The sequence below is a fragment of the Lathyrus oleraceus genome, chromosome 3, assembly GCF_024323335.1.
Source record: "Lathyrus oleraceus cultivar Zhongwan6 chromosome 3, CAAS_Psat_ZW6_1.0, whole genome shotgun sequence".
NCBI lineage: Eukaryota > Viridiplantae > Streptophyta > Magnoliopsida > Fabales > Fabaceae > Lathyrus > Lathyrus oleraceus.
In genome coordinates this window covers 473,785,022-473,808,341 of record NC_066581.1, presented here as the reverse complement: position 1 = coordinate 473,808,341, position 23,320 = coordinate 473,785,022, and the positions used below count along the sequence as shown (strand labels likewise).

The window sequence follows — 23,320 nt, the reverse complement described above, 5'->3', positions numbered from 1 at the left end:
ATTGCCAATTACACGTCCATTTCAGTTCAATTATGTCTCAGATTGCATTTGGCATTGAATTTGGGCCTTTTGAATGATCATGCAAGCCCATGCAAAGAGCTCCATTTGCCATGCACACGAATTGAATCACACTTGCCTTGCCTTTCCTTCTATAAATAAGAGCATCATCCCATTCATTTTCCATCCATGAATCAACCTGAAATGTTGCTGAATTGAAATCCAAACTTCTCACCAAAGGAACTATTTCATTTTCACTCAAATTTTTCAGATCTGAAATTCAACTACATCTGGTTGAATTTCCATATCTAAAGTTCCTAGACCTCTATCTCATACTCCATTGTACTTCTGTTTGGCCAAAGGAAGCAAGGAAGCAAGCTCAGATTACCAGAATTCAAAGGTGATCATCAACTGGTTTTCTCTTCGAAACTCATTACTCTTTGATCTATTTGCCTGGCCAATGTGTTTTCTGAAGTCCTCACTTGAGAGGCAAGCTTGTGGTAGCTTCAATTTTGTGTTTTATTGAACTGCATTTTTCATACCTGAATCTTCCATCTCAGATTTCTTACTCTATAGGAATCTTGAGTGTGATTCAAGGTTACAGGGGTGATGTACATCACCCCAGCTTCATTTTGATGTATGGATCGTGCATTTTAATTAAGTTTTAAAAACCTGCAAATTTTGGCCGGACGGTGAGTCTCACCGGAGAAGACGGTGGTTTCCACCACCGTCCCCACGTGGATGAGTCCATGGCCATTGGATCCTTTGACTCTGATCTAATCTCAGCGCTCCATTTGATTGACTTCATTTAATGCCATGTGTGATGTTGTTGACTCAAGTACACCATGCGCGCGCGTGTCCATGCCTTCAGATGTGCCACGTCAATTAATGAATCCAGATCTGACGCCTCTGGATTTTTGGCATTTTCTAATTTCTGATTCAATTTCTTTTATTCCCATTATTTTCAAAAATTCATAACTTCTTTATTTTAAATCCAAAAAATATGGGACCAATTGCATTCTTCCCCAAATAAATTCTAGTTTCTAAAAATGATTTTTAATATTTTTTATTTTGTCATTTGATATTTTTTGTGAATTTTCTCTTTTCTGGTTATTTTTAATTCATTTTAAATAGTTTTCAATATTCAAAAAATACAAAAATATTTTCCTAACCTATTTGAATGATGATGGATCTATGAAAAATATTCTCATCAATTTTTTAATTGATTTGAGATTTATTTGAGATTTTAGTTCAATTAGGTTATTTTTATTCATTTTTAATTGATTAAAAATAGTTTCTGACTTTTAAAAATGCTGAATTTTTTTGTCAAACTTTGTTTGACCTTGTTGAACTTGGGATAAATCACTTGGACTTTTTAAAGTTGATTTGAAGTGATTTTGAAGTTTGACCTTTCTTTTATTTTTAATTCAAGTTTAATTTTAAATATTAAAAAATGCAAAAAATATTTTGTTTATTTCTTGACTTCCAATCTTCATCTCACTTCTGTTTTTGATTGTTTGACTTTGACTTTCAATGTCATTGGTCAACATATGATGATTGGTACATTTTATTTCATTTAATGCACTTTAATTTTGCCATTTTTCATTTCCATCATTCATCTTCTTCTTCTCCTTTTTTTTTTCTTTTTGATCAATGAGTTGAAGGTTGATAAGTTAACATTGGTTAGGGAGACTTAATCTTCCTTGATTCAAATCTAATTTATCTTGATCAATTGATCAAGTGAATGGCTTTGCATTAAGGATAAGTTGTTTCCTAAATCATGCAAAGGACTTAAACCAATACAAGATCAATTCTCTTTTTTTTTCTTTTGGCATGGCAAATTGTTGGAACTTGGTTCACTAATCAAGACTTCTAACTTGTGTTGTTGCCTATATTATTATTGACCGACCTCAGATAGTTGTGACTTCTACATAAGTCCAATTACGATTGCTTAACATAGCGCTAAATTTGCCTTATGACACACTAACTACTAACATTGACCATTAACCATTAACATTTACTTTTTGCACTTTACTCTTATGCAATTTACCATTCTTGTACATATTATTCATTTGCTTTTTCCTTTGCTCATTGGAGCACATGTTTATGTTAATGCCATTTGCCTTTTGCCCACTTGGGTATATAATTGTGTATATATCTTTTGTGCTTGTGTTTGTTTGTTTGATTGTGAACCAAATGCAAAGAATTGGAAAAAATGGACTTAGACTTTAGGACTTTCCCTATGCAAATTTGGAGTCAAAGAGCAACTAGGCATTGGGCCTTTAGAGTGCTAGAAATGTCAAAGAGCAACTAGGCATTGGGCCTTTAGAATGCTTAATATTGAAGATGATCATGAAGGACCATATTCTAAACTCACTCTTGTCCATTCTTGATTTGCTTCATAAAACTCTTTGATGTGTGTGTTCTTGTGCTAGGGATTCCACCATGATTCAAATTTGAGGAACCATTGCCATGAGCTTATAAGAGAAAGAGTTACAAGATGCCTTAAGGAGCCTTTCCAAGAATTCATTGATTGTTGATTGCTTGAGTTTATGCTTGTGATTGCTTATTCCAAAGGATGGGAGCTACTTGGATCATCAATATGATCTCAAGAGAGGACCTCCTTTTGGGGTTTTGTTTCTTATCCTTCATCTCTTGTAGGTTTAGGATCTTTAGCCATTCTTCTTCTTCTCTCCACTCTAACCCAAGCCAAAACTTTTGTGCAAACATTTAACACTTCTTTTCAAACATTAGAAACCTAAGCCTTATGCTTTTGATTTTCAAACTCTCTTTTCATAATACTCATTGTGAATTGAACTTTTAAGTCAACTTTGACCATATTTTGTACATACTTTTCATTGGTAAGTATAACCCATTCAAATGCTTTTTGTGGTTTCAATGGCCATTTTCTTAATCAAATTTTTCATAACCTTTAGCTATTAGGTTTGAGTTATCCTTGAGGTAGATGTAATACTCACCTATATCCTTAGTGATGGACAATGAGTCTTCCATGCTTATTATAGGGTTAACCCCTCACTAGCATGTTGAAGCTATCCTCACATGGTGGATTTGTGGTTTTAGGTTGAGTTTTCTCCCTTGGATAACAAAAGACCTTAAGGATTTTGGACCAATCAATTCACCAACTCATTTTGAAATTTTTACCCTGAACTACGAGGTTTTGATCCTAATCTTTTTTAAGATGGTACGTAGGCAATGGGTTTATCCATCCAAACAAAAAATGTAAATAAACTTGTACATTCTCTTCTCATCTCTTCAATCATGTTTGCACAAACAAATTTTTCACAAAACAACAACCTTACAACAAGTGTGAAAAGGGCTTCCTAGGAGTACCTAGGATGTTTTGGGTGCCTAACACCTTCCCATTGCATAACCAACCCCCTTACCCAGATCTCTGACATTTTTACTAGTTTTTGATTTGATAAAACTTTTAGGTTTTTGTTCGCTTTCTAACCATTCCTTTGGATAAATAGAAGTGCGGTGGCGATTCGACTTGTATGGTTTACCTTGGATTTAGTCAATATCTCTAATGGTAACGAATACCCCGCTATAGAAAAGTGGCGACTCTGCTGGGGAAATAACTTACATTTGCCTAGTGGGTTTTGCCTACTTTTTATATTTGTTGTATTATATTATATTATTATTTGTGACATATTTTTGTGCAATTTGGGATTACTGTATTGTATGTAATGATTGAATTGCTTGAATATTAATTCCTTGTATGCTTGGTGATCTTTGTGAGATGAGTTCTATACCCGGACTCGAGTGCACTTAGGATAGGAGAATGGCATAGTCTTGTTGACTTGTGTGGAGTTATTCCTTAGCAAGTTGACTTGCAAGCCCATTCACTTGGTTGAGGTCAATTGGGATCAATAATGTCACACAAGTAGTTATGGTTAGACATTACTCTTTCCAATATAGACCTTAGAAGCCAAGGACCTTAGTTTACCAAGCCCATCTTGGCCTATTCTTAGGATGTAGTGCGAAAGTCGTTCAAGTGTAAGATTTGATACGATTGTTACGCAATACTACACTCATAAGAGTCTCTCTTGAGAATATTTTTGGAATACGAGTAGTCGTTTCTCCGATAATATCCGAAAGATGGGATGATGACTATGGGAACCTCTTGTAGAACATGTTTGGCAGGTTAAACCCTAGTACACTCCCTTTGGGTGGTCCTTAACCAAGACTCCATGCTCGTGACTTGCAACAAACCCTTGATTCGTGGTTGATCCGTTCATGTATCCTTAATGTCAACGGAACTTGGGTGTTGATAAGGTATAAACCATAATCCACCAAAATGGATGATTGATATTAAGGATAAATATGATCCATCCCATGATCTTTGTTTGGTGTGCTTTGCTTGATCCTTGAGTGTGATTGTTTCATTCATGCATTCATGCACCCATTTGCATCCATATCATCAAAATAATAAGAAGATTTTCAAGGAACTTAAGAGGTCTATTTGCAAAATTTTCAGACATGGAAAGACAAAGAAGAAATACAAAGAAGTACAGCTTTAGACAACCAGACTTGAAAGAGTTAAGGAATTTGACATCCTATGTATTAGATCCCTTGGGTTTCAAAGCTCGTTTTGGGAAGCTTCTTCCTCTTCTGACTACCCAAGTGGATGAAGGATTGATGAGTGTATTGGTGCGGTTTTATGATCCTTTGTACCACTGCTTCACATTTCCGGATTTTCAGCTTTTGCCTACGCTTAAGGAGTATGCGTATCTTGTGGGTATACCAATTCTAGACCAGTTGTCGTTCAGTGGCTTGGAGAGTATTCCTACTTCTCGAGAGATAGCTGATATGTTGCATATAGATGAATCTCTGGTTGGTGCTCATATGACTACCAAAGGTGGAATTCAAGGTCTCCCTTCTGAGTTCCTCATTGCTCAAGCTACTGTGTATGGGAAGGCCATGAGTGAGGATGCCTTTGAGGCCATATTTGTACTTCTCATCTATGGGTTAGTGTTATTCCCCAACATCGACAAGTTTGTGGATGTGAACGCTATTAGGATTTTCTCTACTCTTAATCCTGTTCCGACTCTGTTGGGTGACACTTATTTTTCTTTGCATATGAGGAATGCAAAGGGTGGTGGTGCCATTGTGTGCTGTTTGCCTCTGTTGTATAAGTGGTTTATTTCTCACTTACCTAAGACGGTCGCTTTCAAGGAGAATAAGGGATGTCTATGGTGGTCCACGAGACTTATGTCTCTCACTAATGATGATATCTTTTGGTATAACCGTGTGTATGATGGTGTGCAGATTATTGACTCTTATGGTGAATTCTCCAATGTACCTCTTCTTGGTACGTATGGTGGGATTAACTACAACCCTGTTTTGGAACGTCGTCAGCTTGGGTTCCCCCTAAAGGATAAGCCCAATAGAATTCTGTTAGAGGGTATATTCTTTCAGGAGGGTAAAGATCCCCAAGGCTTGAAAGCTAGGATGGTCCGCGCTTGGCGCAAGATTCATAGGAAAGGAAGGAATGAGCTGGGTCCGAAGAATTGTGTCGCTTTGGAGCCTTACACTGCTTGGGTTAAGAAGAGAGCGTCTGAGTATCTCATGCCTTACGAGTATCCAAGACCTACACCTTTGGTTATGGTTGGGCCTTCAACCCTTCCTAACCAAGGAGTAGAGGAGTTGAGAGACGAAGACCGATCACGTGCCTAGATCCGCGAACGAGAAGAGTTGCTTCAGCAGATCAAGGAAAAGGATGCTTTGATTGAGTTCCTCGAGCATCAGGTTATTGATGATCCTAATGATGCATGGACTTCTCTACTTCCTCAGTCTTCCAAGTTCTGGAAGAGGAAGTACGATCGACTCGCCAAGGAGAAGGCAGATATGGAGGCAGCCTATGAGGAAGAGGTGAAGAGGCTTCGTGCATCTTATCTTCCTGTGTCCCGAGCTTTAAATGATTGTTTCTAGGGATCCATAGGATGATTATCTTCCTTTTCTCTTGTATATGGTTACCAATGCTGTACTTCTTTGATGTAAAACCATTTTCCAGATATTAGTGCCATGATACTTTCATATATGATAAATGTTTAATATTTCCAAAATTTTGCAAATGGAACTCTAAAATTCCTTTGAAATAAAAAATAAATCATATGCACAAGCATTGCATGCATCATGTGCATAAGCAGGTTTTGTTCCCGGTTTCCCGTTCTATGGTCTAACTATGTGTTCTTCATTTATTTCAAAGACAAGCTGACTCACCGGTGCTACACCAGAGCCAATTCTTCAAGACAGATGGATCATCTAGAACAAGAGAATCGTGAGCTGAAAGAGGAGGTAGCCAGGTTGACTACCTTGATGGAGTCATTCTTGGCCGCTCAGAGTCAATCTTCTCCAACGCCATCAACTCCTCCCCAGAGGATGGTCATTTCTGAGATCGTGACTTCTACTGTGCCTGCTGCAACGGCTCATTTCGCGCCATCTATGCCAGCTGGGTTCCCCTGGGGAATGCCCCCCAACTTTGTACCAGAGGGTTTCGCCCCTACTCTTGCTTCTCTGCCGGCATCTAGCCTGGTCCTTTCAGTGCCACCTCCCATTGTGCACACGTTACCAAGGGTCGAAGATACCATCTACCACTCTAAGCCATCTGAGGGCCCATATGTTTATGAAAAGATGGATGATATGAAGGACCAATTCCTTTAGCTTCGCAAGGAACTGAAAACTTTGAGGGGGAAATACCTCTTTGGTAAGAGTGCTGCTGAGTTGTGCCTTGTGCCCAACGTGAAGATCCCTATTAAATTCAAAGTGCCCGACTTTGAGAAGTATAAGGGAAACACATGCCCTCTCAGCCATCTTGTGATGTATGCTTGCAAGATGTCAACACAGACTGACAACGACCAACTGCTCATCCATTACTTCCAGGACAGTCTGTCTGGTGCCGCTCTCAGATGGTACATGGGTTTGGAGAGTTCGAATATCCGATCTTTCAACGATCTTGGCGAGGCCTTCGTCAAGCAATATAAATACAATGTGGATATGGCTCTAGACAGAGATCAATTGAGAGCAATGTCGCAGAAGGATAAGGAGACTTTCAAGGAATACGCCCAGAGGTGGCGCGAATTGGCAGCTCAGATAGTGCCTCCCCTTGAGGAGAAAGAGATGACCAAGATCTTCTTGAAGACCTTGAGCTCGTTTTAATACAAGAGGATGATAGCCAGTGCTCCCTCAGACTTCACCGAGATGGTGAATATGGGGATGAGATTGGAAGAGGGGGTCCGTGAAGGACGCTTAACTCGAGACGAAGGCTCTTCGGCAAAGAGATATGGAAGCTTTGCAAAGAAGAGGGAGGGAGAGGCACATGCCGTGTCTTCCCATGTCAAAAGAAGACCCTCTGTGAAGAGGAAGATTGCTCGCCCGGTCAACAATCAGCATCAGGTGGCTCATATAGCACCTATTTTTAGGGAAGCTCAACATTATCAGCAACCACAAACTCATCAATATCAACAACAACAGCGTCCACAACAGCAGGCCTACCAGCCTCGAAATAACAACAATAATGCCAGCACCAACTATGAGAGGAAGAGGGTCACCTTTGATCCAATTCCGATGACTTATGCTGAACTATATCCTTCGTTGATCGATAGAAAATTGATCACGCCACGAGACCCTCCCGCTGTACCTACCAACCCTCAGTGGTGGTATAAGCCTGAACTTCATTGTGTGTATCATTCCGGTGCTCCCGGACACGACATAGAGAACTGTTATCCCTTGAATACCAAGGTGCAAGACCTTGTGAGAAGTGGGATTTTGTTTTTCGAGGACGTAGGTCCGAATGTGAAGAAGAACCCATTGCCCGAGCATGGGAAGTCTGTCAATATGGTCCAGGGTTGCCCTGGCAAGTACAAGGTGAAATATGTCAGTCATATCCGACAATCGTTGGTTGAGATGCATCGCCTGCTGTGTGATTATAATCATTATGAGCATGACCATGATGGATGCCGAGTATGCTCTGTTAATCAGAGAGGTTGTCGCCAGGTGCGTAGAGATGTGCAAGAGATGTTGGACGAAGGAGTCATTGAGATCCTTCAAAATAGGAATGTTGACGAGGATGCTCCTGAGGTCAATGTAATTTCTCCAGTATTCTGGATACCTGAACCTGTTGTCATCAAGTATGATGGTAGCAAGCAAAAGGCTTCTTTTACCCTCGTCATCAAACCAGCCGGATCTGTACCGTACTCCTCTGAGAAAGCGGTTCCCTATCGCTACAATGTTGTGGCAGTGGAAAATGGGAAAGAGGTGTCTTTGCCCTCCTCAGATGTTGTTAACATTGCTGATGTTAGTGGGTTGACCCGCAGTGGTCGTGTATTTTCAGCACCGTCAAAGCCTCAAGCTGATGTTCGAGGAAGTGTTGATGCTGATTTTGTTGAATGCCCGATTGGGGATGCTGTGAGTAATCTGAACCCGGAACTTGTTGTTAAGTCCTCCTCTACGTTGAAAACTCCTGCTTCTGTTGGCCCGAGTGGCAATACGAAAGAAGACTGTGATGAGATGTTGAGGCTCATCAAGAGAAGCGAGTACAACGTTGTAGACCAGCTTCTACAAACGCCATCCAAAATATCTGTGTTGTCATTGCTTTTGAATTCAGAACCACACCGAGTGGCTCTGCAGAAGGTGTTGGATGTGGCGTACGTGGATCACGATGTCACGATAGAACAATTTGATAGCATTGTTGCAAACATCACTGCTTGTAACAATTTGAGTTTTAGTGACGCTGATCTCCCCGAGGAGGGAAGAGACCACAACTTGGCTTTACACATATCTATGAGTTGCAAAGATGACGCCATGTCCAATGTTTTGGTGGACACTGGGTCATCATTGAATGTTTTGCCAAAATTCGCTCTTGCGAAGCTGTCATATCAAGGGCCTCCCATGAGGCAGAGTGGAGTAGTTGTGAAGGCTTTCGATGGGTCTCGTAAAACTGTGATTGGAGAAGTTGATCTCCCAATCAAAATTGGACCAAGTGATTTTCAGATTACCTTCCAGGTTATGGACAGTCACCCATCGTATAGCTGTTGTCGCTACCGGGATTTCACGATAACGAAACCGGGACAAAAGAGATGCCAAAGAGAGGCAAAGTCAGAAAAGTCTCCACCGAATTTTATTTAATTTACCTCTATCGGAGAGTAGAGGGGAAATAGTCGATAAAACCCTCGGAAAAGAGACGCGCACGGGAAGCGCTAAAAGAGAATAAGGAATCGGTCTCGCAACCGGGATTTGGGTTCGGAAGTCGGTTACGTAAGGGGAAGGTATTAGCACCCCTTACGTCCATGGTACTCCATGGGAACCATTTGGGTTGTTTTACATACATGGGATTTATCTATTATTGTTTTATTTTCAAAAGAATGTGTGGAAAGAAGGGGGTGTTTTTTGTTATTATAGTGTTCGCCAAGGATTGTGGCCCTTGTGCCTACGTATCACTCATTCGGGGATGAGGAATCAGAGCTCCGTAGTTCGGAGTAGAAAATATTTGTGTGTTGGTTGATTTTACCTTTGGAAAAAAGGGTTTTTGGGATGATGCCCTAAGGCACAAAAAGGAGTTTGATGAGTTATATTGTTTTTATCTTAAATAAGGGTTTTATGAAAAAATGTTTGTGATTATATTGTACTAAAGTCTATGGACGGAGGTGATTATTCTAGACAACAAGTCAAGCGTCTTGCGTCCAAAATAATTAGAGTAAGGGTAGGAATGCTCCATTCTCACTCATTATCCATCACTTAAGGCTCATGGCGCACAATAATAATCGTAATTATTAAGTATTTTTGAATTTGGCTAAGAAAATGCCACTTGACGTTGAATCAAGGGTTTATTTTATTTTGATTATGAAATTTGGCTTATGCAACATGAATGCAAAGTAACCAACAAGAAATTAAAAAGTCTCATTGTAAGGTAGCCCAAGAGAAAGCCTTTTGTGTGCAAAAGTGACCTAAGCTAAACAAGGGATAATGGTCTTACAAACATGTCCCCCTAAGGTGGTGCCATGATGCCATTCTTACAACATGAATGTAAGTTACAAATAAAATCCAACATTTACAAAGTATCACAAAGATAAGGGAAAGGCCTCCAAGCAAGGGTCCTAAAATGAAATCCTCTAAGTCCAAGTTGATTAAGAGTGGAATGAATATTTTTGTCTTATCATTTTATCATGTTTTTGTTGTTTTTAATGTTTGATGATAATAAAATAAATAACAAGTAATTAAACATGCATGATGAATTTGTACAATGATGATGATGATGAGTACTTTAATGTAAATTACAAGGTAATGACATAAAAGTAAATTACAAGAAAAAGAAACAATATCACAATAGTAATGGTTAGTGAATATAAATGATATAAAACAAATATAAGTCAATAACACCAAAATCACAATAACAAAGGTTAATGATGAACAAAATTAATGAAGTATAATTAGTGGTTAGTAACATGTACAAAAATGAATATTTTTTAAGACTATTTTCTTAGGCCAAAAAGACTTAAAATATGACACATTAAGGGATAGCTTATCATTGATGCAAAGTATTGAAGATGATTAAAAAATCAACTAACAATAGATTTGTAACAAAGAAAGTTATGCAACCTTAAGTCCATCTATTAGTATTAAAAATAAAATAAAAAAGTGATTTGTTCTCTTTCTTTTATTTTTATTCCTCTTCTATTTAACAAGATAATGAGGTAGTAAATAAGTTAGCCTAATGTAAATGATATAGTTAGATAATAATAAACATAAACATAAAATACTTGAAGTAAAGTGAACAAAAGAAAAAAAATAAAGTGCAATAATATAAATGTTAGAAGTTAGTAGTTAGTGAACATAAAAATAAAGTAAATGAAATAAAATGAACAATAAAATAAATTGCAATAATATAAATATTAGGAGTTAGTAATTAGTAGTTAGTAACAATAAGCAAATGGATTAACAAGTTAATGTAAAGACATGGTTTCATCTATGCATCAAATGACCCAAATATGGTTAACATAGAGGCAATCTATCAATGCCTCAAAGTATCATGAATGATCTATTGATCAACCATAAATAGGTTTGAAACATTGAATATTTAATCAACTCTAAACAACCATGGTCATGATCTAATAGACCTCATCAACCAAACAAATACAACAATAAGTTCATAATAAAAGAAAAAAGATAACACACACAAAGCAACCACAAAAAGGTGAAAAAGATAGTAAGAGTAAAAAATCTTTAAAAAAGGTGAGTAAACCAAAGTCAATCATTTTTTTTTTTGCAAGCTTGAATCTAAACCATCTCAAAAGACCAACCAAGAACAAACAACCATTTTTAATCAAAAAAAAAAGGTTAAAGAGTTTAAGTTAAAATCATTACCCACAAAAATGTGAAAAAAGCTAGGTAAAAATGGTGTTGAGCTTGAATGTGAAGTGAGGGGTTTGGGATGAAAATATTTATGGTGAAAGCTTAGTAAATGGGTTGGGTTATGAGTGTTAGAGAGTGAGAAATTTTGAGGAAAAAAATGTGAAATGAAAAAAAAGTTGGTGGTGGTGACTTTTGGGAGGAAAATGTTTTTTTTGGATTTTGATTTAGGTTTGGAGAAGAGGGGTTGAATGATATTTTTTCATCATTTTTGGGGGCTAGAAAGCATGAAAAATGAAGGGGAATAGTGCATCTATTTATAGGGAAAGTTAGTGGGAAAATGGGGGGAACCAAATACCCTTTGTGCAAAAAAAAGGCTCTTTTTTTTGGAGTGTGCAAGGCAAATCCGTTTCCCCCCTTTTCCTCTTTCTTTTTTTTTTTTTTTTTTAAATCATGCCTTGATCCTATGCAATATGTATTTGGTTATGAAAGTTAATATAATTATGATGAGGAGATAATGAAAGCATGCATGTGCAGTAGGGTCATGGATCAGATGAAAGTTGTATCGGAGTAGGGTGAATTTCGGGGTATGACAGTTGTCTCCTAGGTAGACCATGGATTCACGAGGCAGGCGCCGTGACATCCACCCTACACCAGAAACTGAAATTTGTGAAGAATAAGAAGCTGGTGGTGGTAGGGGGAGAAAAAGCTCTCCTGGTTAGCCATTTGTCTTCCTTCTCTTATATAGATGTTAAGGATGAAGTTGGAACTCCGTTCCAAGCTTTATTTATTGTTGAGCCTATTAAGAAAGGAACTTCTTCATTTGCTTCCTACAAAGATGCAAAGTTGGCCATTGAGCATGGCGAAACTGCTGGTTTAGGGCAAATGATTGAGTTAAAAGACAACAAGTCCTGGGCTGACATAGGTTATTCTTTTGGGGTTTCCAATACGCAAGGGTTGTTCAAGAGTGGAAGTTTCATCCACACCAGTCAAGACAAGGAGGTTGCTGCCATTTTGGAAGAGGACGAAGAAGATTCTGGCAACTTCGTCATCCCTGGGGGGATCTGCAATAATTGGGTCGCTGTGGATATTCCAACAGTTATCCATAAGTCAAAGTAATGTTCATTGTGTTTGAAAACCCTTCTCCCATGCCAAAAGGAGAAGTGATGACATTGTTGGCGTATAAATACAGTGATATTTTCATTCAATAAATTCATGTTAAATGTTTGTTTTTCCAATTATTTTCCCTTTTTGCTTTTGCATGAAATTGGTGATCACAAAAAACCCTAAAAATAGAATAAAATCAATCTTTTCATTTGCATAATGATTTGTCTTGTTTGAGTTCTAAAATTTCTTTTATATCCAAAATCATTATGCAGGTTGATCAAACCCATTGAACATAATGATCCAACACCATCTCCCAACATTGAATTCCCTGTATTTGAGGCGGAAGAAGATGATGTTGAAGAGATTCCTGACGAGATTACCCGTCTACTTGAGCATGAAGAGAAAATCATTCAGCCGCATCTTAAGAATCTGGAAACAGTCAACTTGGGGTCTGAGGATTATGTGCGAGAAATGAAGATTGGGGCACTCCTGGAAGAGTCTGTTAAGAAGGGGTTGATTGAGTTGCTACGAGAATATGTTGATGTCTTTGCCTGTTCATATGAAGACATGCCTGGTCTAGATATTGATATTGTGCAACATTTCCTATCTTTGAAGCCTGAGTGCGTGCCTGTGAAGTAGAAGCTCCGAAGAACTCATCCTGATATGGCAGTAAAGATCAAAGAGGAAGTTCAAAAGCAAATTGATGTGGGGTTTCTAGTGACTTCTACATATCCTCAGTGGATGGCCAACATTGTGCCCGTGCCTAAGAAAAATGGAAAAGTCCGAATGTGTGTGGACTATAGAGACTTGAATAAGGCTAGTCTGAAAGATGATTTCCCTCTACCACATATTGATATGTTGGTAGATAATACAGCTAAATTCAAGGTCTTCTCATTTATGGATGGATTTTCCGGATATAATCAGATTAAAATGGCACCCGAGGATATGGAGAAGACAACATTCATCACACCTTGGGGAACATTCTGTTATCGAGTGATGCCCTTCGATTTGAAGAACGCCGGAGCCACGTATCAACGAGCTATGACTACCTTGTTTCATGATATGATGCACAAGGAGATTGAGGTGTATGTTGATAATATGATCGCTAAATCAATAACGAAAATTGAACATGTAGAGCATTTGTTGAAGCTTTTTCAGCGTTTGAGGAAGTACAAGCTTCCCCTGAATCCCAACAAGTGTACATTTGGAGTCCGTTCTGGCAAGTTATTGGGTTTCATTGTTAGTGAAAGAGGTATTGAGGTTGATCCTACAAAGGTCAAAGCAATACAAGAGATGCCTGCGCCCAAAACTGAGAAGCAAGTCCGAGGCTTTCTTGGTCGCTTGAATTATATTTCCAGATTCATATCACACATGACTGCCACATGTGCGCCGATATTCAAGCTCCTCCGGAAAGATCAATCTCATGATTGGACCAAGGATTGCCAAAAAGCTTTTGATAGTATTAAAGAGTATTTGTCTGAACCTCCGATCCTATCTCCACCCGTGGAAGGAAGACCATTGATCATGTATCTGACAGTTCTTGAAGACTCAATGGGTTGTGTCCTTGGTCAGCAAGACGAATCAGGAAAGAAAGAGTATGTTATTTACTACTTGAGCAAGAAGTTCACTGACTGTAAGTCTCGATACTCAATGCTTGAGAAGACATGCTATGCTTTGGCTTGGGCTGCTAAGCGCTTACGCCAGTATATGCTAAATCATACAACTTGGTTGATATCCAAAATGGATCCAATCAAGTACATTTTTTAGAAGCCTTCTTTAGCTGGGAGGATCGCCCGTTGGCAGATGTTGTTGTCTGAGTATGATATCGAGTATCGAGCTCAGAAAGCTATTAAGGGTAGTATTTTAGCAGATCACTTGGCACATCAACCAATTGAGGATTATCAGTCTGTTCAGTATGACTTCCCGGATGAGGAGATTCTGTATTTGAAAATGAAAGATTGCGATGAGCCTATGCTCGATGAAGGGCCAGAACCCGGTTCCAGATGGAGTATGGTGTTTGATGGCGCTGTGAATCAATATGTAAATGGTATTGGGGCAGTGATTATTACTCCTCAGAGCACACATTTTCCTTTTACAGCAAGGCTAACTTTCAAATGCACGAATAATATGGCTGAGTATGAGGCCTATATTATGGGATTGGAAGAATGCATTGATCTGAGGATCAAGCATCTAGATGTTTATGGTGATTCGGCCCTTGTTGTTAATCAGATTAAGGGTGAATGGGAAACGAATCAGCCTGGCCTCATTCCATATAGAGATTATGCGAGGAGGATTTCAACGTTCTTTACTGAGGTTGATTTCCATCATATTCCTCGAGATGAGAATCGGATGGCAGATGCTCTTGCTAGAGAGTGAGAAATATTTATGTGAAGTGAGGGGTTTGGGATGAAAATATTTATGGTGAAAGCTTAGTAAATGGGTTGGGTTATGAGTGTTAGAGAGTGAGAAATTTTGAGGAAAAAAATGTGAAATGAAAAAAAAGTTGGTGGTGGGGACTTTTGGGAGGAAAATGTTTTTTTTGGGTTTTGATTTAGGTTTGGAGAAGAGGGGTTGAATGATATTTTTTCATCATTTTTGGAGGCTAGAAAGCATGAAAAATGAAGGGGAATAGTGCATCTATTTATAGGGAAAGTTAGTGGGAAAATGGGGGGAACCAAATACCCTTTGTGCAAAAAAAGGGCTCTTTTTTTTTTAGTGTGCAAGGCAAATCCGTTTTCCCCCCTTTTCCTCTTTTTTTTTTTTTTTTAAATCATGCCTTGATCCCATGCAATATGTATTTGGTTATGAAAGTTAATATAATTATGATGAGGAGATAATGAAAGCATGCATGTGCAGTAGGGTCATGGATCAGATGAAAGTTGTATCGGAGTAGGGTGAATTTCGGGGTATGACAGCTGCCCCTATTTAATCTTCTTGAACCTGAATGTTTAGATAGCAACGACTTCCACACATCCAAGGTAAGAGAGGATTAAATAAATAAAAATATCCAGAAATTCAACCTGCTGGGAATGAAATGAATGTGATATGAAGTGATGGGTATTTGTGAAGATTGTTCATGTGGTGGAAAATAAATTTGATATGAAATCATCTGTTGAGGATAGTTTATGGTATCATGTGGGGAGGACATGGGTCAGATGTATGATGGTTATGTCATAATGTGTATGATATGCAATGTATGTTATGGTGTACGCAGAATACCGAAGTATGCTCGGGCTGCTGGGGTATGCAAATGCACGGTCTATAGATTATGCCATATATGATTGGGCTTTAGTGGAACTTCATTTCGGAGGGAAAAATCATGCATGAAGTGATGCATTCAATGCATGTGGGACTGCAATTGGGTATTTGGATTTTTATAGGGATTTTTGTTTCCAATGAGGGATCATCATCAAATGGTTGATGGAAAATGATGTCATCATCAAAGGGTTAATGAAAAGGTAATTTGTCTTTGTCAAAGGGTTGACAGAAAAGAGTTTGTCATTGTCAAAGGGTTGACGGGAAGGTAATTTGTCTTCGTCAAAGGGTTGACGGGAAGGTAATTTGTCTTCATTAAAGGGTTGACGGAAAGGTAATTTGTCTTCGTCAAAAGGTTGACGGAAAGGTAATTTGTCTTCGTCAAAGGGTTGACGGAAAGGTAATTTGTCTTCGTCAAAGGGTTGACGGAAAAGTAATTTGTCTTCGTCAAAGGGTTGACGGAAAGGTAATTTGTCTTCGTCAAAGGGTTGACGGAAAGGTAATTTGTCTTCGTCAAAGGGTTGACGGAAAGGTAATTTGTCTTCGTCAAAGGGTTGACGGAAAAGAGTTTGTCATCGTCAAAGGGTTGACGGAAAGGTAATTTGTCTTTGTCAAAGGGTTGACGGAATGAAACTGTTGTAAAACATCGTCATCAGAGGGTTGATGAAAAAAGTTTATTGGGGAAAATTCCTAACAACGGTTGGGAAATTCCGAACTCTGATGAGTTAATTTGAGTAAGTTAAGGAGATACTCATGATGTGATGCTATGTATACCAATGCATGTTTGGGCTTTCATGGGGAATATATGAAATGCATGGTCTGCAAGTTATGCCAAGCATGTTTGGGCTTTGCGGAGGAGTGTGTTTAGGGAACGCCAATGGTGATTGAGCTTAAAAAGGGTGATTGGGTGAATCGTACTGACTTTCTGATACTTGAGAAATTGAAGTTCGACGTCCAAGCAGGCGCTCAATGTAATGTTTTGGAATTCCCATTGGGGGGAGAAATGATCGGCTTAGTCCAAAGAACTATGTGGCACCCTTGAGTTGGAAATGTGTTTTGACTACCTTTAGCAAAATTCTAGAAAGAATATAATTCGATATTGTCTTCCTTATAGTTTTTTTTTAATTTATTTTTATTTTAAAAAAAGGTCTTTTAATCGAAAATTTCCCATGTAATCTTATTTAGAGCAAGGTCATATTTCGCAGACAAAGCAGGAAAAGTAAAAATATGGAACATATGTGAGGGAACTTGATTTTTATTGACAAGTGATTCCACAAGTAGGGAATTTTGTACAAAGGAAAGCAATTCCTAAAAGAGGTGATTGCGAAAAGAAAATGATAATTGTAATGGCAATGAAACATCTCGAGTTTCCACCAGATTCTAACTCTGATATAGTCTTCATGCCTTTGGTCGTCCTTTGATCTTGCTTTTTTGAAGGAGGGTGATAGGATTGGCTTGCTTGGGACCCACATAATTGACCTGCCAAGGAATGAAGAAGGATTCCTTACGGGATGCAGCCTCTTGCTCTTATTAAATCCCTAATTTTTGCCTAGACCGCCCTTTCGGGTTTTCAATCTACCGGGATACCCATTTTTGCATAAGTTGCCCTTTCGGGTTTTCAACATATCGGGCTATATATTTTATTATTTTTTTAAGCATAGTATTTTTTGACTGCATCCGCATTCACCGGGGATGGAAGATCTTCACCATCCATAGTTGCGAGGATCAAGGCTCCTCCGGAGAAGACCTTTCTTACAACATACAGACCTTCATAGTTTGGCGTCCATTTTCCCCTTGGGTCAGTATGGATTGGAAGAATCTTCTTCAATACGAGGTCTCCAGCTTTTAGGCTGCGGGGGAAAACCTTTTTAGGCTGCTAAGCGCTTCTCATCAATGAGGTTTAGTTGATCAAATCGAGCTTGTACCCACTCAGACTCATCAAGCTTAACATCTGTCAAAATCCTTAAGGAAGGAATCTCTACTTCGACTGGTAAGACCGCATCCATGCCGTACACAAGGGAGAAGGGAGTTGCCCCAGTGGAAGTGCGTACGGAAGTACGATAGCCGTGTAATGCGAATGGGAGCATTTCGTGCCAATCTTTGTAGGTCTCCACCATCTTTTGCACGATCTTTTTGATATTTTTGTTAGCTGCCTCAACAACGCCATTCATCTTAGGCCTATAAGGCGATGAGTTGTGGTGGTCGATCTTGAAATTTTGGCATAGCTCTTTCATCATTTTATTATTGAGGTTAGATCCATTATCAATAATGATCTTGTTCCTGAGGAATCGGGCCACCACTTGTCTGGTAACGTTGGCATACGAGGCTGCTTCTACCCACTTTGTGAAATAGTCAATGGCTACAAGGATGAAGCGGTGTCCGTTTGTGGCAGTTGGCTCTATGGGTCCGATCACGTCAATGCCCCACATGGCGAAAGGCCAAGGTGATGTTAGGACGTTGAGAGGCGTTGGCGACACATGGATCTTATCACCATAGATCTGGCACTTGTGGCAGGTTTGGACGTGGCGATGACAGTCAATCTCCATAATCATCCAGTAATATCCGGCCCTTAAGATTTTCTTCACCATAGTACTCCCACTGGCATGCGTCCCAAAGGATCCTTCATGAATTTCCATTATAATCTGGTTTGCTTCTTGCTTGTTCACACATCTAAGCAAAACAGAATCATAATTTCTCTTGTATAATACCCCTCCACTTAAGAAAAATTTGGATGACAGTTTTCGAAGATACTTCTTGTCGGTGATAGATGCGTCCGCAGGATACTCTTGGTTCTCTAAGAATTTCATGATGTCATGGAACCAAGGATGACCGTCGGCTTCGTCTTCTGCTACCAGACAATAAGCAGGTTCGTCCAAGTAGTTCAGGTGAAAGGATGGCGCTTCGTTCTTCCATTTAACTTTAAACATGGATGCCAAAGTCGCCAAAGCGTCAGCTAGCTGATTCTCTTCTCGAGGGATGTGGTGGAATGTAATTTCATCGAAATAGGGGACTAGTTTCAATACATGCTCTTTGTAAGGAATGAGCTTATGGTCTCTAGTATCCCAATCTCCTTTGACTTGGCTGATTACCAAGGCTGAGTCCCCATAAACTTCCAGGATTTTGATTCTAAGATCGATAGCAGCTTCAATACCAAAGATACAAGCCTCGTATTCGGCCATATTGTTTGTACATTCAAAACATAATCGGGCGGTGAAGGGGAGGTGGAAATTAGTTGGAGAAGTGATTACTGCCCCAATGCCATTGCCATGAGCGTTAGAAGCTCCATCAAAAACCATGGTCCATCGAGATCCAGGCTTGGGTCCTTCCTCGGGACCGGGGATGTTGCAATCCCTAATCAACATGATATCCTCGTCGGGGAATTCGAAACGCATAGACTGATAGTCCTCCAAGGGTTGTTGTGCAAGATAATCAGACAATACACTCCTTTGATGGCCTTTTGAGTGACATGTTGGATATCGTACTCGGTCAGAGCCATTTGCCATCGGGCTACTCTACCAGTTAGAGCCGGCTTCTCAAAGATGTATTTGACAGGATCCATCTTAGAGATCAACAATGTCGTATGAGTGAGCATGTATTGTCTTAAGCGTTTGGCAGCCCATGCTAGTGCGCAACAAGTCTTTTCAAGCATCGAATACCTACTCTCGCAATCAGTGAACTTCTTGCTCAAATAGTATATTGCATGCTCTTTTCTACCAGTCTCGTCATGTTGGCCGAGGACACAACCCATTGATCCTTCAAGAACGGTGAGATACATGATTAATGGTCTACCAGGTACAGGAGGCATCAACACAGGAGGCTCTTGCAAATATTCCTTTATTTTCTCAAATGCGCCTTGGCAGTCATCGTTCCAAATGATGGCTTGATCCTTTCGAAGAAGTTTGAAGATTGGATCACAGGTGGCAGTGAGGTGAGATATGAACCTAGCAATGTAGTTCAATCTACCTAGGAATCCTCGGACTTCCTTCTCAGTTTTGGGTGCAGGCATAGCTTGTATGGCTTTTACTTTCTTGGGATCTACTTCAATGCCACGTTGACTGACGATAAAACCTAACAATTTGCCGGATCTTACCCCAAATGTGCATTTGTTGGGATTAAGCCTCAATTTGAACTTCCTCGGCCTCTCAAACAACTTTTCTAGATTGATAAGGTGTTCTTCTTCGGTTTGAGACTTAGCTATCATGTCGTCGACGTAGACCTCAATCTCTTTATGGATCATATCGTGAAAGAGAGTGATCATGGCTCGTTGGTATGTGGTGCCGGTGTTCTTCAATCCAAAAGGCATCACCTTGTAGCAGAAGGTGCCCCATGGTGTTATGAAAGTGGTTTTCTCCATATCTTCTTGAGCCATGCGGATCTGGTTATAACCGGAGAAACCGTCCATAAAAGAGAAAATAGAGAACTGAGCGGTATTATCTACTAGCACGTCAATGTGTGGCAGTGGAAAGTCATCTTTGGGACTTGCTCTATTTAGATTTCTGTAATCTATGCACATCCTTACTTTGCCATCCTTCTTAGGTACATGCACAATGTTAGCTATCCATTGAGGATAATTGGAGACCGCTAGGAAGCCAGCGTTGAGCTGCTTTTGTACCTCCTCCTTGATTTTCATAGCCATGTCGGGACGGGTTCTTCGTAGTTTTTGCTTTACTGGAGGGCATTCTTCTTTAAGGGGTAGATGATGGACCACAATGTCAGTATCGAGGTCGGGCATATCTTGGTATGACCATGCAAACACATCTTTGTATTCCTTCAAGAGCTCAATCAATTTTGTCTTCACCTCGTCTTGTAGAGCGGAGCCGACTCGGACTTCTTTCGCTTCCTCATCTGTCCTAAGGTTAATCACTTCCACTGATTCTTCGTGCGGCTGGATGACTTTTTCCTCTTGCTTGAGCAGCCTTGCCAATTCTTCTGGGAGTTCGGCCTCTTCCCCCACACTCTTCGTCAGCTTGATTAATCGGGTTGTCAAAGTCGTATGAGACAGTAGCAGAATTGTCATTGGTGGTTGTCGAGGATGATCTGCATGATTTAAGGTTCACGCTTTTATTGGTATGAAAGAAAGGATGATTTAAAAAGAATTTTTTTTTTAAAAAAGAAAAAGAAAAATGCCACAAAAAAAGTGAAATAAATAAATGAAAGGCAGGGATCTCAAAATTGACTGCGAACATGAATCCTTTTTCATTAATGATTAATAAGGAAATTTGATGAGGCCCTACAAATGATTCCCTCATTCCTTGGGCTTGACATGGGTTCTTTTGATAAAAAGGAAGGAAAACAACATTGGGAATTACATTTTGATCAAGGTCACTTTAGGTATTTCAAACTCGGTCCATTTGGTAGCACCGTTTCCATCAGTCTTTGTGAAGATCAAGCCATCATCTTCTTCTTCTTCTTCTTCTTCCACGACACAAATACGATTGTCATCCAGGTAACCAGCACTTGAGAAGTTGTCGAACAGCGGGAGCACTGATCCCCTTGTAGCTATCAGCGCGGGCTTCTTCAAATTTTGGAAGTTGTATCCCAAACCGGTGCGGTCCTTGTTGGCAGGAAGTTCAAGCAATCTTCCCCATCCTTGGGGGTGTCCATCCTTTATGATTGGCAGGGCGTCTTTAAGAGATGCAATGGGAGATTCGGCATCTTTTGATTCACCCCTTGCTGGGCAAACCATTTTAACATTGATAACTTCAAATGATTGGAATGGGACTTCCCTTATCTCCCCTTCTCCCTCAACGTATCGGAAAGATGCGAGGTGACTTACCATAATCTCCTCCTCACCCTCGACAACAACTAGCTTATCATCAGCTAAGAATTTCAATTTTTGGTGGAGCGTTGAAGTGACTGCACCAGCTGAATGGATCCAAGGCCTCCCAAGTAGACAACTGTAGGCTGGATAGATATCTATTACGAAGAAAGTGATAAGAAAAATATGGGGACCAATCTTCATAGGCAAATTCACCTCACCGATTACAGTCCTTCTAGTCCCATCAAATGCTCTTACTATAAGCTCACTCGGCTTCATTACGAGTCCTTCAATAGTTAGTTTAGCAAAGGAGCTCTTAGGCACACATTGAGGGAAGACCCAATGTCTACCAAAACTCTTGATAGGACTGTGTCCACACACTCAATGGAAATATGGAGAGCCTTGTTATGATTCCTCCCCTCGGCGGGAAGCTCTTCATCACTGAAACCTAAGCTTAAGCTAGTAGCGATATTGTTAACTACTCCTTCAAACTGACAAACAGATATCTCTTGCGGTACGTGAGTTGTCCTCAGAAACTTTACCAAAGCCTCCCTATGGGCCTCCGAGCACATCAATAGAGACAACATTGAGATCTTAGAGGGTGTCTGGTTAAGCTGATCAACTACTCGATAATCGCTCTTCTTGATAATGCGTAAGAACTCATCTACTTCACTTGAAGGTGCGGGGTCTTGTCTTTGCTGAGCGCCATCAATTTGTTTGCCTTTGTCTGAAGTTGAAGGATTGATAGTTCCAATTGGAGTGGGTGTCGGTGCAAATATCCTTCCACTTCTTGTGACTCTGCTAGTGTCGGTGATATTGATCATTGGGTCACTAGACTTTATCGGTTCTTCTTGAATCTTCTGACCATGAATGTAGACTGAGGTGTCATACATCCAAGGGACTGCCTTGGTGTCAACATATGGGAATAGTGTGGGAACTGTTATTATGATTGGAGTAATAGGATTTGTCGACAGAGTTAACTGATAGAATTCATATGGAATTTGCAGAGGAGGGACTTTATCGTATGGTATCTCGAGGGTAGACACATCTTCCTTTGTGGATGGGCAGTCTACCACCAAGATCCCTTGGTTCATTAATTGTTGTATGACAGACTTCAATGTTCTACATTGTTGCGGGTTAATCAGACAATGTTCACAGTCATTACCACAGATGGGAAAGGTATTATTCTTCATCAAAGCATTCTTGATCTCGATGAGTGGTGTTTTTAACTCGTCCACACAGGATATCAATCTCCTTCCATTGTCAGCTTCCATCATATTCACCGATGCATTGTTGTGAGGGGCCATCGGGTTATTATTCACATTCGGCCTCTTGGGGGCGAACGTGATTGCCTTAGAGTCAATAAGATCTTGAACCTTGTACTTTAATGCTTTACAATTCTCGATCGAATGCCCGGGAGCGCCAGAATGAAATTCACAGCGGGCATTTGCATCATAACCGGGAGGAAGAACCGCTGGTGGGGGTCCTAACTCCCTTAGTTGCACAAGTGATCCCCTCAATAAATATGGTAGAATGTGGCTATAAGGCATGGGAACTGGGTCAAATCTTCTCTCGGGCCTTCGCATCCTTTGTTGTTGTTGATATTGTGGTTGCTGATGTTGCGGTTGTTGTTGATACCGTTGTTGTTGTTGAGTTTGAACGGGAATTGCAAATGGTTGTTGTTGACTTGGTTGGACGGGAGCTATGGAAGCTACTTGTGGATAAGTGGGATTTCTTGTTCGAATGATGGAGGCAGCATTGGTCTCGCCTTCTCGTTTTTTTACCATAGGGAACAAAAGGTTTCTTCGATGCACTAGAAGTACTGGCAGAGTTCTG

General features: G+C 39.9%; 1 protein-coding gene across 1 annotated transcript; it reads right to left on the bottom strand.

The window, feature by feature from the left end:
- Positions 1-21,031: 21,031 nt before the first annotated feature.
- On the bottom strand, positions 21,032-23,034 carry LOC127131706 (uncharacterized). Its single transcript, XM_051060622.1, has 2 exons — positions 21,933-23,034; positions 21,032-21,771 (listed from the first exon to the last, which is right to left on the bottom strand). The coding sequence occupies exons 1-2, from the start codon at positions 23,032-23,034 to the stop codon at positions 21,032-21,034; spliced, it is 1,842 nt and encodes a 613-aa protein (XP_050916579.1).
- Between the last annotated feature and the right edge of the window lie 286 nt (positions 23,035-23,320).